We start from the raw sequence: 20006 nt of genomic DNA, 5'->3' as shown, positions 1-20006 counted from the left end.
TAGCCCTTTTCTGTGCGGCGAGATAACCCCAACAGCACCCGGCACTTTTACACTAGGGGTTTTTTTAAGCTCTGACCCTCCACGCAGGGTGCCGCGTACTGGCAGAGCATAGCAGCCTGCGGCCGGGCTGCCGGGTCCCAGCGGGCCTGGCCGGGCCCACGGCGGGCGGGGCGCATGGGCGATGCGGGCGGAAGGCGCCCGTGTCCTTCCGGGCCGCGGGCCGGCGCTGGCGGCGGCGGGAAGGCTGAGCCCGAGCCGAGCCGCGCCGGGGCCGCCGCCATGGACAGGTGAGGGGCGGCGGCGGCCGGAGCCCCCGAGTGGGGCCGCGCCTGCCGTGAGCCGCGCCCCGGCGGCGGGGAGCCGGGCTCCGCACTGCGGGCAGCGAAACGCAGCGGGCCTGCAGCGGCTTCGGAGCGTGCCGGGGGCTTTTTGTCACCCGGGAGCTTTCAAATCTGGCTGTTGCTTCTGGAGGGTGTCTTTGGGTTAAGCGGGAGCTGAGAGTTGCTCAGGGGTCGCGGGGCCGGGCCTTGGCAGGCCTGCTGAGGCGTGGCCGCCCTGCCTCAGCCCACCGGCAGCGGCTCCTCTGCTCCGGGTCACTGGGAAGGGGCATTTTCCTTTCGGGGAGACGCGGGAGCTTTCCCCGTCTGTGGTGATTGCGTTATCCGAAGGAAGAAAACATGTTGTGAAAACATGACGTTCTTTCCATTTAATTTTTCAGTTCAAAATTGATTTTCCTACTGTTGCATCTTTTACTGGCCCTTTTTTTTCTTTCTTTCTTTTTAATAGTAAAATGTTAGTTATGGTGTAGGAGGAGCAAAGTCGGGGTTTTCACAAACGCTCGTTTCCCTGAGCTAATAAGCAGTGCCAGATTTCTGCAGAGGAAGCTGGACATAAGTAATAAGATTGGAGATGATTTTACACTTTTAGTTTCCTGATTGTGGAGTTACTTTGGCATGACAGTAAGATCTTGGATGTCTTTGAATTCAGCTTGCTTGTTTTCTTGTTGCTGTTTTGTAGAAATGGTTTTGAAGACATGCCATCCCCCCATGATCCAGAGATGGTGAGACCTGGACGGAAGCAAGGCTCTCAGAAAAGAGTTTCTAGTATCCCTTTTCTGTAAAGAGGTTTTGTCTTAATTGCTGTATTCACCAGCTGTGCATATTTTTAATACTGCTTTGATTTTCCTGGGTGTATGAACTCAGGTGGTTGTCTACCCAGAGAACTATGTGAACCATAGCTGACTCCATTTTTGAGCTTTTGGAAAAGAATAAGGGTTCTTCATTATATCTTAATTTTATGGTTTTATACTTATTTGCAGGTACTGTAGTATCAGAGTATGATGATGAGTTAGTGTATCTTAACTTTCCATCCACTATAGTAGCAAGAGTAGTGCACAGACATAGATTTAAATTTCCATAGAAATTTTCCCCCCTGCTTTTTTGCAAGAAGGACCTGCCCCCCCCCCCCCACCATGTAGTTTGACAGCTAAGGTAATGTTATTTTCATGGTTATGATAGCAAAGGAATCCTGTACATTTGCTTGTTCTTCTGGGTTTTGCATCTAAAATAAAGCTGGTGAGATATTTGCCCTGATTATGTTGTGCCTAAGAACCAAGATGTTTCTGAATGCTAATAGCACAAGCTACTGAAACTTTTATACAAGTACTTCTTAGTAAATCATACCTAGGGCACTGAACATGATTGCTGACAGGAAGAAGAAAAGTAGAGCAACAGAGCACCTGGAACCGAGAGGGAACATTTTAAAAAAACACATTCACATTTTCTTGTTATGGTTGATGTAGCATGAAGCTGCTCCTCATGGGGCAGAAGGATTTTCTTTGGTCTGAGCCACTGTGAGGAGTTCTAGACCTGTTGTGTTCATATTTCTGAACTTCACTTTGTGGTGTCCCTTTCAGCCGTCCGGCTTCTAAAATTCTGATGAAACATTTTATGAAACTTTCTGTTTTACTCTGAAAGACAAGATGTGTAATTTTCATAACATTTGAGTTGTGACAAAATACTTTTCCAAATAGTCACAGTCATTTAGAATAGATCCAAAAGTGTGTTTAGGAGAATGTTTCTTAACTTGTTTATGAATCAGTTCTTACATCCCTGGATGACACTATTGGAAATATGACGCCCAAAAGCCAGTTTCTGCCCCGAACTCCTAATTCATTACTTCACCAGCCAGGTAAGACTGCTTGCTTGTTTGCTTACTATTTAATTAAAGGATTTATGTGCTTGTGCTTAATACTTAATGACAATCCATAAGAAGGACATAGATGTTCTGTAATCCACTGAAGGCCCACGAAGTTGATTAGTGGGTTAAGTATCTGACATATGAGGCTAGACTGAGAAGAGCTAGTATTGTTTATCCTGGGAAAGAGGTTGGGGGGATCTTGTAAATATATATAAATATTTTATGGGAGGGAGTCAAAAAAGAGCCAAGTTTTTCTTAGTGCCCTGAAAAGTCAGGAGGCAATAGGCACAACAGCATATACAAGGAATTGTGTTTAAACATAAAAAAACACCCCCTCTTTTACTCTAATGGTGGTTGAATGCTAGGACTGGTTGCTCAGATAGTCTATGGAGTCTCTGTCATTGGAGATGAATAAAGCTGGACAAGGTCCTGAGCAATCTTTTCTAGTTGGCACACCTTTGTGCTACCTTTTGCTTTAAGGGTTTGGAGACCAATTTCCAAGAAAGAATGAGTGGAGATGTACTGGTCTTTATGCTCGTGTGTGTTTACAGTGAACTTTAGTAACTGAAAGTATGTTGCCTATTGGGTGCATATATACAGCTGCTTTCAGGCTTTTATCTCCACTTCGTAAGTACTTCAGTCTCTGTTAGAAATTTCTTTCGGAATTTCTGGATAGAGCAGAGTAGCTTTAAATACTTTTTCTTTTCAGAAAAGCCTCTTTCTCTTTCAGGTGCTGCATTGCATCGCAGCTCCATGAAGCCATCAGATATGTCCGGCATCCTGGGAACAGGAGGGAAATCTCCTCTCATTCTACCAAATTCTGGACTTTTTGGCAGTCTGTCAATGGTAAGATGACTAGAGCATCTTTTTCTCTTTTGTCCCTGTGAAACATAAGAAACTACAAGTTTAGTGTTTCTGTGTTGTTTGCTCCGAAGACAAACTGTGAGTGGTACAAGCTTGCTAGTACTGCTATTGCTGTTTACTGCTGGTGTTATTTATTACTGTGTTGTTCTTTGATATAATGCAGTGAGGAATAATAGAGGTTTACAAGGACTTTCCAAAAACACCATGTGTGTTAAGCTAGTCCTCATAATGTCAATTTGTGACTACAAAAGTCCTGACTGTGCTTGTTTATAAATTTTTCAAAAATAATTGTTTTATGTTAACAAGTTAAAACTCTGGGATTTTTCTTATTTTAGTATTCTCCAGTATTAAGCTTCACTAGAGTGTTGAAGTTCAGACTTCAAAGAACAAACTCCTCTGATGATTTTTTAGATGGCATTGATTATCTTCTTCTGCAATGTCTTTGGAAAAACTGATTGGAAAAGTTATCAGTAGGGACCTCTGAAGTACCTTATTTCCATTTTTTTTTAAAATTAACTCAAAAGAACTTAAGGTGTTTATCTACCTTTTAATTCATTCTCCTTTGCAGTTGTTTCTGTAGTTTGATACAGGGCATTTGTTTCTTCATAAATTATCAGCTTTTGGGGCCTAGTTGATCAATGTGTATGCAGAGATCTTAGCACTGGTAACTTTTTAAGACATAGTTGCACCTTATCTAAAGGCACTTATTTTACTGTTAGTTTTTTAGGATTCTCTGTTTATATACCATTCATATAGAAGAAAAAAAAGGTATAGCTAGGCTTGTAATATCTGAGATTACAATTTATTTTCTTTATGTTCTTGTTGTGGTTTTAGTTGGATGAAAGTAGCTGGACGATGGCACTCTCACCTCAGCAGACAGGAATGTTTGTAAATGCAGACATGACCAACATGACAGAAGATGTCACTATGAGCGCTGTGTTGCTGCGTGAGGATGATCCTGGGGAAGCTGGTGAGACAATCTGAAGTTTTACTAATAATTGATCCCAGTTCTGATTTGTGGGATACAAATATATGTATTATTTTGCTGGAATTTCTTAGTCAAAAGCAGTCTAGTTTTAAAAGTTCAGAAAATTGTGCTGTTCCAGTTTATTGCAGTTTTATGAGTTTGTACTTTCTATAGAACCTGTTCCGATGGAACAAATGTGATGGTCTAGTGATGTGGGAAGCAAACTGGATTAGTTTTGTGGAGATACACAAATGAGTTTGCTGTTGAAATTATTGCATGTGGTATATTTACAACGAAAGTTTTATAACTGACATAACTCATAGTTTCTGTATATCTTACTATCTTAGCTGATAAATACTTCTGACTTCATGAGATAGGTCATATCATCATTGTACTCATTTAAATTTGAAAAAATGAGATTTCTTGTCATCAGAAGAATGTTTTCATAGTCCAGTGGGAGCTTTTTTACCAACTAGTGCCTCACTAATATGGCTGTTTCTTCTTATATCTGTCCTAGCTACTATGAGCATGTACTCAGACTTTCTGCATTCCTTTCTGAAGCATACATCAACTACCATTTTTGATCTTGTGGATGAGTATGAAAATATTTGTAACAGTCAGGTAAGTAGTTACTTGGTTTTTTATTTACTTTATTTTACATTCCCTTCCCAAAGCAGTGTAGCTGTGAAGTCACAGTGCTTAACATTGATATTTTAAATCTTCCAGTTTATGAGTCACTGAACATGATCATTGAGTAGCATCACTTTCCTCAAACACTGCTTTGGCACAGGAATGGTGTACCTTGCTGAATACTAAAATTGTCATCTGGCTGCTGTTCCACTGAAAGTGTCAAGTGGCAATAAACATAAGTAGATGTATAAATGTTTTCATTAATGAGATGGATTAATAATTTTTTTATTAATAAGATTAAAATGTACTTATTTTGCTCATATATAAATAAACTAAATAATCATATTATTTTATAAATAAAATCATAATTTGAAGAGATGGTAATCAAACCTGTTGGAAACATTCAGAATAATAAAAAGATTGCTCTAATGGCTTAGGGAAAAAATACACTGATGGGCAGTATTAACTCTGTATAAATTTATTTCCCTCAGGTGAACATATTAGGGAAAATAGTTTATCGGGCAACTCCTGGACAGCAGAAGTTTTCCAAAACTGCCAGTGTGTTGTGGCTTCTCAAGCAGGAGATGGTAACTTGGAGACTGCTGTCCTCACTTTATAGGTAATTCCTTTGAAAAGCGCACTACTACATTTTTGTACTGAAGTGACTTTCTTGGATAAAATTTTTATGAGTTTATAATAAATAGGGAGTCAAGCAATTAAGTACCTATTAGTAAGTACCTATTAATAAGTTGTTTAAAGAAGTAGGTTCTGATTTATATGTTTATTCATTATTTATTTACAAAAACAAAAGTTGTAAATAGCAGTGTTCTTATTACCTTTGCAACTTCTAGTATTTTTAAGAACATTTTTGTAAAGTTTTTTAAGCATTCATACTTAGGCATTTTGCTAAATTTTCTCAGCTTTTGTTTTAATCTTTAGTATTTTGCACTTTTATTTCTAGAGACAGAATACAGTCTGCACTGGAAGATGAAACAGCATTTGATATCACTGTAAGCATGGACTCTTTTGGCTTTTTTTAAGTGATAAAAGAAGCTAAATAAGCAAAATATAGTCTAATGCTTGTATTTCACTTTTGCAGTCAAGGTGGCAGTCACTCAAAATTCAAAAGCAAAAAATGAGACTGATTTTTATTGAGACAATTATTAAATTATTTCATCTATTGTGAAGAGTAAATCTAAATATTCAGTTCTCAAGAGAGAATAGTAGTGTAAAAGTTATTGTAAATTATTCTTTGTTTTATTTCCTGAAATATCCTGAGTTGGAAGGGATGCACAGGGATCATTGAGTCCTACTGGTTCTTCACAAGACAACCCTAAATTCACTAGAAATAACTATTTATTTTTAAAAGCTGCATCATTAGCTATGACATTCCCATAGGTCAGAGATAATTTTGCTTTGCTTAAAAGAGGAACATGTGGTCTCAAGCTGTCTAGCCTTTGCAGTCCTGATTGCAGTTTATCTCAAGAGAAATCCAAATTTTTTTAGCATTCCTGTTACAGATGTAGTCATCTTGTCTATGTCAATACAGTGCTTCCAGCCTTTGCTGCCAGAATATGCTTAGGAAAACAAAACAATAAGTAAAGTGATTCTGCCTTTGTAAAATTTATGATTGCAGATCTTTCTTCTCAGTCATAAAATAGCTTCCTCTATGATTCCCACTGCTAAGTTATCAGTGTTAAACGCTGTTGTGCCAAAAATACCCAGTTTTCTCCTACCTGTGTTTTTTAGGAAGATGTGCGTTCTGTTCTCTTTTTATTGTAAAGTCTAATTAAAGTTAAGTTAATGCAGGAGATCAGATAGAAGGATCAGGGCTCTGGGGTTGATATTTTGTTTGTTTGTTTCTCACACTTTAATGTTAAATGTGTGTATGACCTTGAAAAATGCTGTTTTTTAATTTAAAGTAACAAATGGGACTTAAGATAATATGCAAGGAATCAATATATTGTGTGGAATCTTTCTGTGGTCATATATTTGTGAATTATATTCTAAGTCTCGTTTTTACAGTTTTTAGTATAACTGGATATAAAGATCAGATAAAACAATGTGTAAGGCATTTATTTTTTAAAAAGATGGAGGGGAAAGATAGCATATTGAATTTGTAGCAAATTTCTGAGTTAGTATGTGCTCCATTTGATATTTCTTGTTTTGTGGAAATTTTCTGTTCCATTAAGTAATAATCAGCTTTTTCTTAAACAGGCTTTAACTGCTAGTGAAAAATCAACTGTAGACAACTTGTTTCAGAAAGATTCACTTGTTCGACAAAGTCAGGTATGATGGATAGTTTTTAATACATGAGAATGAAAATAGATTATATGTTCATGACACTAATGCCCTATGCACTTCTTGGGGTTGTTTCTAATACTTTTTTTAATATTCACTCAAGTGTGTATTAATTGTATGCATAAAAATGATGCTCCTTAGTTGCTAAAGATCAGAAAGGTTTTTCAGGCTGTTTTGCAGAGGATGAAAGGCTGAGAGCTGTTTCCATTTGCAGCATCTGTTGCTGTTGATGGTGATTGATAAGCTATTAAGTATTTCTGTATTAAACTGCGGTATCCAGTGAGAAAGAGAGATCAAGTGCCAGTCACCTTCACACTGGATACTTAAAATGCAATTGAAATAGTCTTCTGCATCTGTCAGACTTTGGCTGCCACTTAGATAATGAGTGGATCCAGAGATGAGAGGAAGGCAGTAAAAGTAATATTTGTTACATGTTTGTTTTAAAAATGCAATTTAATTTTATTCCAGCTGGTGGTGGATTGGCTAGAGAGCATTGCTAAAGATGAAATTGGGGACTTCTCCGATAATATTGAGTTTTATGCAAAAACAGTATATTGGTGAGTTCAGACTTTCTTTGATTGTATACATTTTCCCGTCAAGTGTAAGATTCGGAGTCACGGAATCACTTCTGAAAAGAGGCATTTTTAGGTTGTTCTCTTCATTCACATCTTTTCTTTAAATTCACACATGTAAAAATTGGGACTTCTTACCTATCCACTGAAGTAAATCTCAGAAGACAATTAGTGCCTTTGGGGAGGCAAAGATGAAAGAAAATACCATCAAACCATTTTAATTTAATCCTTGTCTGGCTTTAGTTTCTGCTTGTCTAAGTTCTTATGATTTTGTGTCGTTGACCCTTCACCAGAAGCTGTTATTGTCACCTTTATTATCACTGCTGGGTTTTATGGCAGAATGGACCAAAGACTGCCTTTCATGCTAGATGCCTAGAATAAACCTGCTTTTAATGGCTGGTGAATACAGGCTTTTGGAATTGTGTGTTTATCCTCAGTTAAATTTCTGTCCTAGACTGACTTTACAGTGAATGCTAATGGGAAAATTTGCTTGTGCAGAAATCAGTTAATAGTTGAATACATGAATGATTGAAATAATGAATGCTTTTGAAAGAAATCAAATACATGTGCATGAATTCTAATATTGTACTCTCTGTGAAATGTTACATTTTCACAACACTAGCAGGGTCCATTGAAGCCAAACCAAGTGTGTGTTCTGTAAACATACTCCATGTATATATCTTTCAATATTTGTCTTATTAGAAGAAGCTTGCTAAAAAAAACATTTTTCTGTGAAACATCTCGCTGTTCTCAGGGATAACACACTACACACCCTGAAGCAGCGACAGTCAAGTACATACATGGGAAGTTCTCGTCCTCTGGTAACAGAGTTGGTAAGTATTATACAAAAATAAGTCTTGGCTTCAGAATGGGCGGGAAAGGGTGTACCTGCTGTCTTTACAGATTCCCACTGTGCTAGCTGTGCTGTCTGAAAGTAATTGTAGTATCTAAAAACGGCTACAGAAAATTGAGGCAGAGCACCTCAAAAATTCTTTTCAGGATCATTGTGGACTTGTGTCTTCTTTCAGCAATCACTTCCATACTCCCACTACCCCCTCACAAGTACTTGTGATCTATTTGGTGAAGTAATGGCTTTATTATGACTTTTTATGTCTGAAACAAACTCATGTTCCTAACCAAAGTTTATAAAACTTGGGAGCCCTTGCAGATAAGGGAATGCTGTCTTTATGCAGTAACTAGTACAATGAAACTAAGTCCTAATGCAATACTTCGTGAGTTCTATAATAAAAGCTAATAGGAAAGAGAAGTCAAGGAAGGAAGGGACTGTCCATTAGAACGAGGTGATGAACTGCCTCAGTGACAGCAGCGCAGCTGTAGAAGATTAATTAAATTGGGGAGTGTTCTGAGGTATTGATTTGCTTTAGAAAATCTCTTTGGATTAAATAGAAGCAAGTGCAGCTATTGTGAAAAACCTTCTTGAAAGGTAGAGGAGGAGAAGCAGTCTGGTAGGCAGATAGACAGAAGGGCAAAGGATGTTTGAAGGTGAGAAGAGCTGGAAGATAAGAAATTTGGGGGAAATAACAAAGCAATGGGGTAAATTAATTGCATTGACTCCTGATAAGAGCAGTGACAGAAGAGGAATAAAAGAAATTAAAGGAAAAACAAGTATCATGCTCAGTATTACATGGGTTGTATGGATTGTTGTGCCAACATGAAAAAGTCACTCCAAATTATAAAACAGGGCAGAATGTTAATGGCAGAGACATATAGCTATTGTGTGATGATGAGTGCTGATGTTTTTCCTTGCAGGATCCAGATGCTCCTATTCGACAGAAACTGCCACTTGATGATTTGGACCAAGAAGATGATGCAAGGTTGTTGAAGTATCTCTTCACTCTCATCAGAGCAGGAATGACAGATGAGGTAGTATAAGTTTTAATTAAGTAAACATAAATATCTTACTGTTAAAGCCAATAAGCTGCGTACTAAAATGTCTGTTTAAATTGTAGGCTTGTAGTGATTCAGTTTTCAGTTTGCTGTCAATACTGACTTCCAAATTAGCATTTTAATCAAACTTGCCTTTAGTAAAGTAATTTTGGGTGTAGAATGGATGTTATGGAAAAATGTAGTTTTGGGTGTTTGGGTTATTTTTCACTGTTGTGGTTTGATACTAAACACTCCCAAGACAAACACACAGAATGCTTTAAAGAGCTTCCTGATTGTGTCTCTAATCATAAATGGATTATCAGCTCTGTATACATAATGACATTTGAGTAATGGGAAGGAAAGGGGATTTGGGATTCTCATGCCAAAGATCTTAGCTGAGGACTAATAGGGTTCCTTTACATGCTCATATTCTGTTCCAATATGGTGCACATCTATTCATTTTTTGATGGTATGGGAACATGAGCATATTGCTGCAGGGCAATATGAGTAGAAATTTGCAGCTTCAGTTGGGGTTGGGAAGGCTAAGTGAACTGGGAGAGGAAATGACTGCACGAAGACACCAATTCAACATCAGAGTGAAAGGGCTATGCTTTACACTAAACTAAAAAATTCAGTGAAAAAACAATGACATTTATTTTGAAATCTTCAAGTTATTTTGAATTTAAGATCTTCTGTGGTTATTTTTCACATAGTAGAATCTCTACACAAATTAACTATTTTAATAATATTCAGTTTTTTAAAGAATAAGCTGGAGGTTTTCCTACCTCGAGGTGTGTTGCTGAGAAAACACGTTCTTTTTCAGGCACAGCGGTTATGCAAGCGATGTGGTCAGGCCTGGAGAGCTGCAACTTTGGAAGGCTGGAAATTGTATCATGATCCTAACATAAATGGAGGTATCTGCTCCAAAGTGCATTTGAGACAGATATAAAAATATTAAGATCTCATAGTACCTGTTTGTGGCAAAGAGAAATAGCTCTTTCCTTTCATCTGATGTGCCTGAGTATCTGGAATATTTTACCATGTCTGTTGAACATGTAGAAACTAACATGAAATTATTTAATTGAAGGTGAATTCATTGAATCCATCTACACATGCTAAAGCCATTTTCTTCCTTAAGGACAGATGTAATCAATAGGAAATGGATGTCTCAGAGTTCTGTATAGATCTTCTCCACCTCCATATAATACTTGGATCTGTATTTTCTTAACATCTGGCTTATGCCACCCAGCACACATTTTGTTGCTTACAGACTCAAATTGGGCTATATGCCCAGCTTCAGAAAGGTGTTGTAGGACTAGAGTTCAGCAGATGTAAATGCAGGAGAAAGAGATGCTTTTAAACTACTTGAAAATTTTAAAGTACCTTTGTCCTTGATTCCTGGCACATCATTCCACATTTATAACACTACCTTGCTTCTCTCTGTGTTCAGTACATTGCAGGATTTAGCAAGGAATTTAAGAATGAGTCTAAGTGTTATTTATAGCTAGGTGTGGAAGGCTTAATGCTTTCCTTCTTTTCAAATCCTGATAGCCTGTTATGCATGCCATACCACTGTCCTAGCTTTTTTTCAGATCTGCCTACTCAAACTGTTTTTACAGTTATAAATGCTCATGCAGATGCACGCAAAATAGCAGCACTGAGGCAGTGACGTTTTAAGAAGCTTTGATTAAGATACAAAAATCTTTTTTTTCCCCTTTACTTAGTTTTTTTTCCAAGTGTGGACAGTGTAGCTATATTACATTCAAAAGCATTATTCTTTTAAAAGCTAGATAGCAGCCGAGTTTATAAATGACTGTAACTTACAGATGCGAATTCACCAAACTAGCCAGAAAAGCCACCTTGCAGTCCAGTCAAAAGCATCAAAATGCTTTAGGAAGAGTTCTAAAGGGATTGAAATTGGGCTATGAAAAGAAAATAGACTTTACTATTTTTTAGATGTTACTGGATTCTCTTTTTTTAATAACACTTTCTGTCTTTCCTTTCCCCCCCCCCCTTTTTTTTTTTTTAAATTATTCTTTGCATGTAGGAAAAGAGCTGGAGCCTGTTGAAGGCAATCCATACAGGTGCATTTGGAAAATAAGTTGTTGGCGCATGGCTGAAGAGGTAAGACAGTGCTGCTTTTCTTTCTATTAATACATAAATTTGAACTCTTCTGACCTATGAAATGGGATTTTAAGTAAACAACATAACCACTCTGTGACTGCTGCTAAGATGACTTCTGAAATATCATATTTATGTACTGTGAGAAATCTACATAATCAGCAACACTTTTTCAGGAAATGTCTGCTTTTTTTTTTGGTTGAAAGTAAAACCACTGACACTGACTTTCATCTTGACTTAATTGCATGGGAAAGAGAAAGCATAGCTTTCTTTCCAGGTCAATGTAAATGTTTCAATTAAGTTACAAGTGGGTGCTAGTGAAGGGAAAGTCACTTGCTATTCTTATTTTGGCTCCTTGTGTATCCTGTGATTTTCCAACTTTACTTGGAATCTGTTAGATGGAACATTTTGCAATGGATTAATCTTTAATAAAATGTAAAGTGACGAGAAAACCTGAATGCTTTGTAATTTAAAGTTTGGGTGTTTTTACTGTTAATTGCAGGAGCAGTTTAATAGATATGAAAGAGCAATCTATGCAGCCCTGAGTGGAAACCTCAAACAGGTATGTGAAGCTCCCTAGTTAAGTAGTGTTTGGTAGTAGTGCATTTCCTTTCTCATATGAGACAATGATATCATCAGAAATCTTGCAGTTACTGATTTTTGTACTTTTAATATTTAATCCTAAATTATAGTTGCTCTGTTTGGTTCTGATGTTTCTCCATCTCTTGATAATTTTTACTTTGTCTTTTTAATATGTAGCTTCTTCCAGTTTGTGATACCTGGGAAGATACTGTTTGGGCATATTTCAGGGTCATGGTGGACACTCTAGTCGAGCAGGAAATACGAACCTCAGTAGTAACTGCAGAGGAGATGGAAGAGCTCCCTAGAGATTATTTAGAAACAAAGTAAGTTTCAAGTCAAAATTATGCCACTACTACACTCAACAAAGCATCCAGTATGGAATCTGTGTGGAATATTCAAGGTGACGTTTTTTGTCTTTTCTCTCTTGCTTTAAAGCTGGACTTCAGAAAAAGTTTTTGAAGAACTTCAGGCAACAGACAAAAGGGTATGTAATAATGGCAGTGTTTCTCCTCACTTCTTACAATTTTTAATTATTCACCAGGTTTTACTTTTATTGCACTCTTTAATGAAACGCTCAAATATACACAATGACTAATTTGTTTCATATTTTCTATCCCTAAAAATGTGTGATTTCCCAGTTCAAAGATTTTTCTTCATGCTACTACCTCTTTAACAGTGAAAGTGATACAGGTTTTGTGTTGCCCTGCCCTGCATCTGCCAGAGCTGGGTGTGCTAAAGAAACAGATGGCTGTCAAGTGTTGTCAGACATTTGGAGCAGACAGAGTAAATAAACTATTCAAGACTTAAATAAAATGTTCAAAATTGATTACATTTCATTTTCTTCATAGGAGGTTTGTGCATATTTCAGAACAGGACTTTCAAAATTGAAAAGCATATTTGCTTAGACTGTGATTCTTTGTTACTTTTAGCACCCAAAATACTCAGTTCATGTAAGATGGGGATACATAACTTACGGGTTAATTTTGCAGTGATTAAATTGAAATTACACTTACTTTTATTTGTTGGAATGGACACATAGCATTTATCATGTTGCTGAAACAAAGACATGAAGTCAGCTGCAGATACACCCAGGTGTATTTGCCATTGCAACATAATGCAATCCTCACCATAAAGCAAATTCACAGATGTGTTTGGATTGCATTTCATGCATTAATGCATTAATTCCTCTGGGGAGAGGGTGGAATTTCTTCCTGAAGTAACTTTCACAGGCCTTTTCTTTAAGGATTTATACACATTGTTGCTGCTGTGATTTTTGTAAATCTTATCTGTAACATCCTTGTTTATTCTCCTCTTCAGAGCAAAAAGCCCTTAGGGTTGGATGTATTCCATGAAAGTATTAACTGCATAGATCTATATGCCAGTTCTTTCTTTCAGTTTGTCAATATTCTTATAATTTGATGTGGAGACAGCAAGTGCCTTTTGTCTTGCTCTTTATGAAGAATACCCCTTGAAATAAGATAACTTTTTTCCCCCTGAGGAACCTTTGCTTTATTTTTGTTTTCTTCATACGTTATCTAGACAATTTTTTCAAAATTCTTTTGTCTCCAGAGGGTTATAGAGGAGAATCAAGAACACTATCACGTCATTCAGAAATTCATTATACTTGGAGATGTGGATGGTAAGCATTTCTCTAAGTGATTTTTTTTTATTGTCAACTGACTACATTATTTTGAGGGATCTTTCCAGCAACTTCTGTATGAATGGATTTCTAGAAGCACACAGTAGGCAAGCTCTGCATTAAAGCTATGCTCTAATCAAGAACTATAGGGACAGTTTGACCTACAAGGTAGTTTTCAAAGAAGTAATGAAATCATGTAAATGTGTCAGGATACATGCCAGACTATAGCTATAACTTCTGAAAAATGATGGAATACATACAGTACATTTTTAAGCCAAACAGTTACATCTTTCCAAAATTATTGCTGTTCTGCTTTGTTGGACTTTGGAGACTAAATTACATTTGTTGAATAAATACATAATTTTGAAATATTTCTTAGGTGGCTTTTTCTTTTTCTCCATGGTGGCTAATGCACACATTTCCTTGGTGGTTATAGGTTTGATGGAGGAAGTCAGCAGGTGGCTTTCCAAAGACAGAAGTGTGCTCCCAGGACACCTCCTTCGTTTCATGACACATCTTATTCTGTTTTTCCGCACTTTGGGTATGCAGACTAAGGTCAGTTCACTTGTACTTGACTTGCTGTCATAGCAGTAGCCAGTCTTTGAAGTATAATTGCTTGTGTGTAAATATATAGACAACATACAAATTACTACCAGGGGAGGAGATGCATGCATAAACAGTGTGTTTATTGATCTTAGAGCCTAAAAGAGAAAAGAGCATCCTCTTCCCTTCCAGCTGACAAGATGTCTTGGATATAACCTGTTCTTACAGGCAATTGCTGGAACGGTACCTATTGCTTCTGTAAGCTCATAAATGCTTTTGCTTGAGGTAATTAGTACCAGCTGAAGCTTTCTTATTATTTCCAAGTATAAACTAAGTATGGCCTACTACCTACCTGGCCTATTTATGCTAAGTATGCAGATGGCTCACATAGGTGTAATTATTCATTTCTGACAATATCACAAGTAATTTGGGCTCTCCTTTTCTACTGTTCTAAAATTTAGCAGCTGTTATGTACCAAGTAATTTTCTGAATGTAACCTCTTTTGGGAAAACACAAATGTGTGTTTTCATTAGATGATTTAAATACAGCTCTGAGTTATTGTTTATTCATACTTCCAATCATTGCTTGAGTTCCTTGTGGAAATTTGAAGTCAGTTAACATTTAGCTAGATAAGAGGAAAGCATGCGTGTGTCTGTGTCTGTGTATATATATTCATTTTTTAGACAGACTCAAAATTTTATGGAGTAGGTCCTTAAGCTATAGAAGTAGCCATTAGCATATGTTTGTCAGAGGGGACAAAAAAGGTGCAATTTCCTACATGTGGGAATTTGTAACCATTGATTCTACCTTTACAGTTTTGGAGTAGATGTATTTATTGTATGATTACTCAATCAACCCTCAGTAGACTTCACGGGGAAGAGGCAGAAGTGCAAGCCTTTATGATGTTTATTGTATATGGATTGTATACAGTTCATATAGATATATGCTTAGGTAAAGGTCTTCACTTTACACATATAAAGTTAAAATGATAACTCCTGACAGCAACAAATACTTGAGTTTTGGATAAAGCAATTTCAGGTGCTTTTCGACTATAGTGGTTGTTTAGGATAGACAATTCCAGATGAGTCAGGTGATATTTATACCCTGTTACATGATCATTTTCTATAATAAAACAGGGCATGTAGTACACTGCAGTAGTGATCTGTGCACCTGACATTTTGTTTATTAATTTAAAAAATATGGTAAAATGGAAAGATTTAAAAATCATGTAAAAAGTAACATTCCAGTTAGACCAAAGACTATACTATCTAGTTGCTGAAAAAGAAAATCCTTGGAACACTAAGTCTTTGAATGAGAAGACGTGCTTTTTTAATCATGCTCCAAAAGAAACAGTTCTTCCAGTTGAGCCTGTTGTATAGATTACTGAAGCAGGAATAGGCAAATAACCTTGTGTCTGTTTTAATAGTGATAGCCTGTCAAGTATCTTTTTTTTTGTTTTGTTTTCCACATTATCTGATTTAAAATTGAATTTATATTTGTTTGGAAGGAGGAGGTTTCTGTTGAAGTCCTGAAGACCTACATTCAGGTAAGCTTTCAGAAATATTACTTGTTTTCTCTAATGTAATTTAGATGTAAAGGAGGAAGAAAAGTAGACTTAAGGTTACAGGATGATAAGAGCTATGATGCAGCTAATGCTCTTTCCGCAAGAGATACATGGAAGCTTGCCTAATACACAAACTTTCTGTCAGCAGTTCTTAAATAATTGAGAGAGTTTTATTTGTCCTTGTTTAGAAGCTGAGTGGGATCTTCCTGTATCAAAATTAATTAATCAGAAATTTGTAAAACATTTTAGGGTTTACACAGTACATGTTTTTACTCAAGTGTAAACACTTAAGTGTTTACACCAAAGAATATAGTATGCATGTCTGTTATATATATATATATATTTATGTATTAGTGGATATCTTCTGTATATTCATTTCTTATATTTTTGCTTCTCATTCTGTATGTTTGGTTTGTGCTGTGCAGCGGTTGGTGTCCGAGAAGCACACAGATTTGATAGCATTTTATGTCAGCCACCTGCCCCCAGAGCTCGCTGTGGCTCAGTACGCTTTATTTCTTGAAGATGTTACTGAGAGCGATCAACGCCACCACTGCCTTGAATTAGCAAAAGAAGCAGGTGAGAGACCTTGATAGTCCAATTATCATTTTATATCCTGGGTTATTTGCATTTCAGTAGTTTCTGCTCCAAAACCTAGCTATGAATATGATACTCTTCCCTTCCAGTGTCTTTTTTTCAGTTAAATAAAATTAATTTGCTGATCACTTCTTCAAGTAGGTGTATAGGTGTGCTTTCATTAACCTGGAATTGTTTAAACTAAATATCTCTGCTTCTGGGTTATGTCCTAACACACCAGGAAGTAAATGCCAGCTGTCTGTCTCAAATATATGTTCTGAACCTTGACATGATCATATTATTTCAGAGAACTAAATATAAAAGTACATACCTCTTTGTGGATTTAGGAAGGTTATGAGTATCTTAAATTTTTTGTCCTATTTATAGTGCTTTTGTTTAGCCATGCTGGGTTGCTTGCATTAATTGTAAACTTCCTTCCAGGCCTGGACAATGAAACTAGAAGGGTTTACAATGAAGCAGCACACTGCCTATTGCTTGACAATGTCTCTGTGCCATTCAGAATACACAAAGAAGCAGATCTCCTGCAGATTTCAGTGTCTTAATTTCTCTACAGTCATTTTTCAAACGTTTTCTTTTAAACTCAGCTAAGGTTTCAAAAATAAAACATCCTGCTTAAGCATCTGTAAAAGAACTATTCTGAGCTTCTCCTGGTACATTCCTGTCAAATCATAGGCTTGCTATCAGAATTGTAGGCATCAGTGATCTTAGCAGATATATCTATATTCTGTCTTCAGCACAGACTGGAAAACTTACTAGTTGTATTATTCTCATATTTGATATTCCCTCTTATATCAAATTTTGTTCTTGTAAAGTACCTGCAATAAATTACATAGCAGAAAGATTGTAATTTATTCTGACAATGTGTTTGTGAACAGACTGATAAGAATTACCAGTTGGAAGGAATAAGATGAAGAACTGGAGTCTGAAATTCAATTTGTGTCAAGTTTGAATTCATGATAGTTCTTACACAGCTCTCTTGTAACCCAGGTCTGGATGTTGCAACCATAACAAAAACTGTTGTTGAAAACATCCGCAAGAAGGATGCTGGGGAGTTCAGCCACCATGACCATGTGCTAGACGCAGGCACAACAGAGGTGAGTGCTTTGCAGAGCAGATAGTCCAGTTTGCAATCAACTACAGAGTCTTTGACCATGTATGAGCCATATTTTTCTTTCAACAATGGTGAAAATTGCCTTGAAAAAGCTTATGAGGGAAATGTAGTTTTCATTTGACCAAGTGAAGATATTGCACAAATCTGTAACTCTGCTTTTACTTCTCCTTGCTCTTTGGGTGTGTGCTTATCAGCAGACCTACCTGTATACAAAAATTAGGTAAAGATAAGGCCCTTGAAATGACTGCAGCACTCTATGTTGTAGCTGGGAGTAGGATGTTGCTGTAGCCTCTATGATTTACAAGGATTAATACTTTGGCTCTCAGATGTACCTTTTAAGATGCTGAAGTGGCATTTCTAGCTACAGCAGACACTGCTTTTGCTGACAGTTTCCTTGTCATTGCTATTGAACATTGGTTGGATCCAACTCAGTGCTTTAGGGACAGCAAGGTTATGTTAATAGGCTCTATTCAAAGTACTGTTTAGAAAGCAACAGATCATTTGCAAATTTCTGGTAATGTTTTTGCTGTTCAGTACAAAGTTTAAGCTCCCTAAGACAAAAAAATAGATTATCTAACACAAGAGTTGGAAAGCTGGTTGCAGTGTGATGGTGCCCCTGGAGACTATTGCAAGAACTTCATAAAACATGTTGGTACAGTGTATTCATATTAAAATTGGAGGAAAATGCATCATAATCCATAAAAAATGTTGAGAGATGATGCTCTGAATATCTTGGAAAGACTTTGAAAGTAATTTTTTTATTATTCCAGATGGCAGAGATTTTCTAAGCTTTTGAATAAAGCGATCCTTGTTATTCAACATGTTGTAATACTTCCCAAACTTGTATGTTTCCCTCACTGGATCTAATGTGTCATCAGCTGTGTGCTTGAAATGGTGGTGAATATCTCTGTTGGTTTTTACAGGCGGATCAGCTGAAAATAGATGTAATTGACTGGCTCGTATTCGATCCTGCACAGAGGGCAGAAGCACTTAAGCAAAGCAATGCAATCATGAGGAAGTTCTTGGGTACTAAGCTTCACAAATATTGTAGACTTATTTTTAAATGTTGCTTTTGTTCTCATTGCTCTTGGGACTACATTTGATGTAACTTTGGATCTAGTCTTAAAAAGCATGTGTTTGCCAGCTTAAGAAGATAAGGTGTGGAAATTGCAAAGCTCTGATACCCAGTTCACATTCTCTTAGCATCCAAGAAACATGAAGCTGCAAAAGATGTGTTTGTGAAGATTCCCCAAGACTCTATAGCAGAAATATATAACCAATGGGAAGAACAGGGAATGGACACTCCGCTTCCAGCTGAAGATGACAATGCTATCCGGGAACATTTATGTATTCGTGCATATTTGGTGAGTTTCAAATATGCAATATTCCAAGTTACTGTTTAGAAATACTGGTGGCTTTGTCTTGATGGTGAAAATTTAGCTTTGTCCATTTGATTTAACTTCTGATTCTTTGATGCATTAAACCTGTGCATGTGATGACATTCCGGTTATTAAATGAGTCAAAAATACCCAAACACTGTTTCCAATGCAATCCAGGAAGCCCATGAAACCTTTAATGAATGGTTTAAACACATGAACTCAGCTCCACAGAAGCCTTCTTTGTTACCACAAGCAAGTTTCACTGAAAAAGTGGCCCATGAACATAAGGAAAAGAAGTATGAGGTAGGTGGAAGTCTACCTTATTTACTTATAGACTCCTGTTCTTGCTTTAGAGGCAGTCTAATTTAATGAAAAAGTAGAAGACTACTATTTCATATTATTTAAGGACTCTGTTATAAATTATTTTTATGTTGAGACAGTATGAGACAGTAGAATAATAAGGCCACTTCACAATAAATTTTGTTTTTTTCATGACTCAGCTTTACATAAAATATTGTAATGTAATAGTAAATATTGTCATGTGTTGTCTGTGTTATTAATGAATGTGAGCACTTGATTTTGCTATTAACTCTATTAGGTATTATCACCTTTTGTTTTCTAAAAGATGCTGCAGTTTTGTTTTGACTGAAGTTCTTTTTGCAGGTCTGGCCAGTAAAAATATACTGTATTAAGTTAATATAAACATTTGTTTTATAAGTGTGGCAGAATAGGTTGGTTAAAATTACCTTCCTCTGGTGGCTTTGTTTCTGAACAACCTGTCTGACTCTCTGGACAGGGCATTAAGCAAGGATGGAAATAGCTGTTAGCAGCAGGCTTTTAAGTTTTAGCCACTGGCTGAAGATTCTAATTTGAATTGGAGCTACACTGCCTGTTGCAGTCTGTTTTAAAATAGCCTTGGAAATTATCCTGTACTGCAGTAGTTTATTTTTTGTTTCTTTGCCAGATGGATTATGGCATTTGGAAAGGCCTCTTGGATGCTCTTACAGCTGATGTTAAGGAGAAGATGTACAATGTGTTGCTGTTTGTTGATGG

At 36.9% G+C, this 20006-nt stretch overlaps 1 protein-coding gene across 1 annotated transcript in view; it reads left to right on the top strand.

The window, feature by feature from the left end:
* The first annotated feature begins 182 nt into the window (after positions 1-182).
* The window catches only part of LOC131592226 (nuclear pore complex protein Nup107-like), a 21327-nt gene continuing 1503 nt past the window's right edge, over positions 183-20006 (top strand). The window contains exons 1-26 of the mRNA XM_058863611.1: positions 183-287; positions 1018-1103; positions 2101-2190; positions 2930-3045; positions 3898-4033; positions 4548-4651; positions 5152-5279; positions 5622-5670; positions 6878-6949; positions 7430-7518; positions 8288-8366; positions 9304-9417; positions 10244-10334; positions 11468-11544; positions 12044-12103; positions 12301-12446; positions 12559-12607; positions 13693-13762; positions 14199-14317; positions 15813-15851; positions 16295-16445; positions 17451-17557; positions 18498-18600; positions 18778-18938; positions 19131-19256; positions 19918-20006. The exon at positions 19918-20006 is cut by the window's right edge and continues 25 nt beyond it. Coding sequence (XP_058719594.1) covers positions 280-287; positions 1018-1103; positions 2101-2190; positions 2930-3045; positions 3898-4033; positions 4548-4651; positions 5152-5279; positions 5622-5670; positions 6878-6949; positions 7430-7518; positions 8288-8366; positions 9304-9417; positions 10244-10334; positions 11468-11544; positions 12044-12103; positions 12301-12446; positions 12559-12607; positions 13693-13762; positions 14199-14317; positions 15813-15851; positions 16295-16445; positions 17451-17557; positions 18498-18600; positions 18778-18938; positions 19131-19256; positions 19918-20006 — 2459 coding nt within the window. The 5' untranslated portion in view covers positions 183-279. The remainder of the gene's footprint in view (positions 288-1017; positions 1104-2100; positions 2191-2929; positions 3046-3897; positions 4034-4547; positions 4652-5151; positions 5280-5621; positions 5671-6877; positions 6950-7429; positions 7519-8287; positions 8367-9303; positions 9418-10243; positions 10335-11467; positions 11545-12043; positions 12104-12300; positions 12447-12558; positions 12608-13692; positions 13763-14198; positions 14318-15812; positions 15852-16294; positions 16446-17450; positions 17558-18497; positions 18601-18777; positions 18939-19130; positions 19257-19917) is intronic.

The sequence above is a fragment of the Poecile atricapillus genome, chromosome W (assembly GCF_030490865.1).
Source record: "Poecile atricapillus isolate bPoeAtr1 chromosome W, bPoeAtr1.hap1, whole genome shotgun sequence".
Taxonomy (NCBI): domain Eukaryota; kingdom Metazoa; phylum Chordata; class Aves; order Passeriformes; family Paridae; genus Poecile; species Poecile atricapillus.
This window is presented reverse-complemented; position numbering and strand designations above follow the sequence as displayed.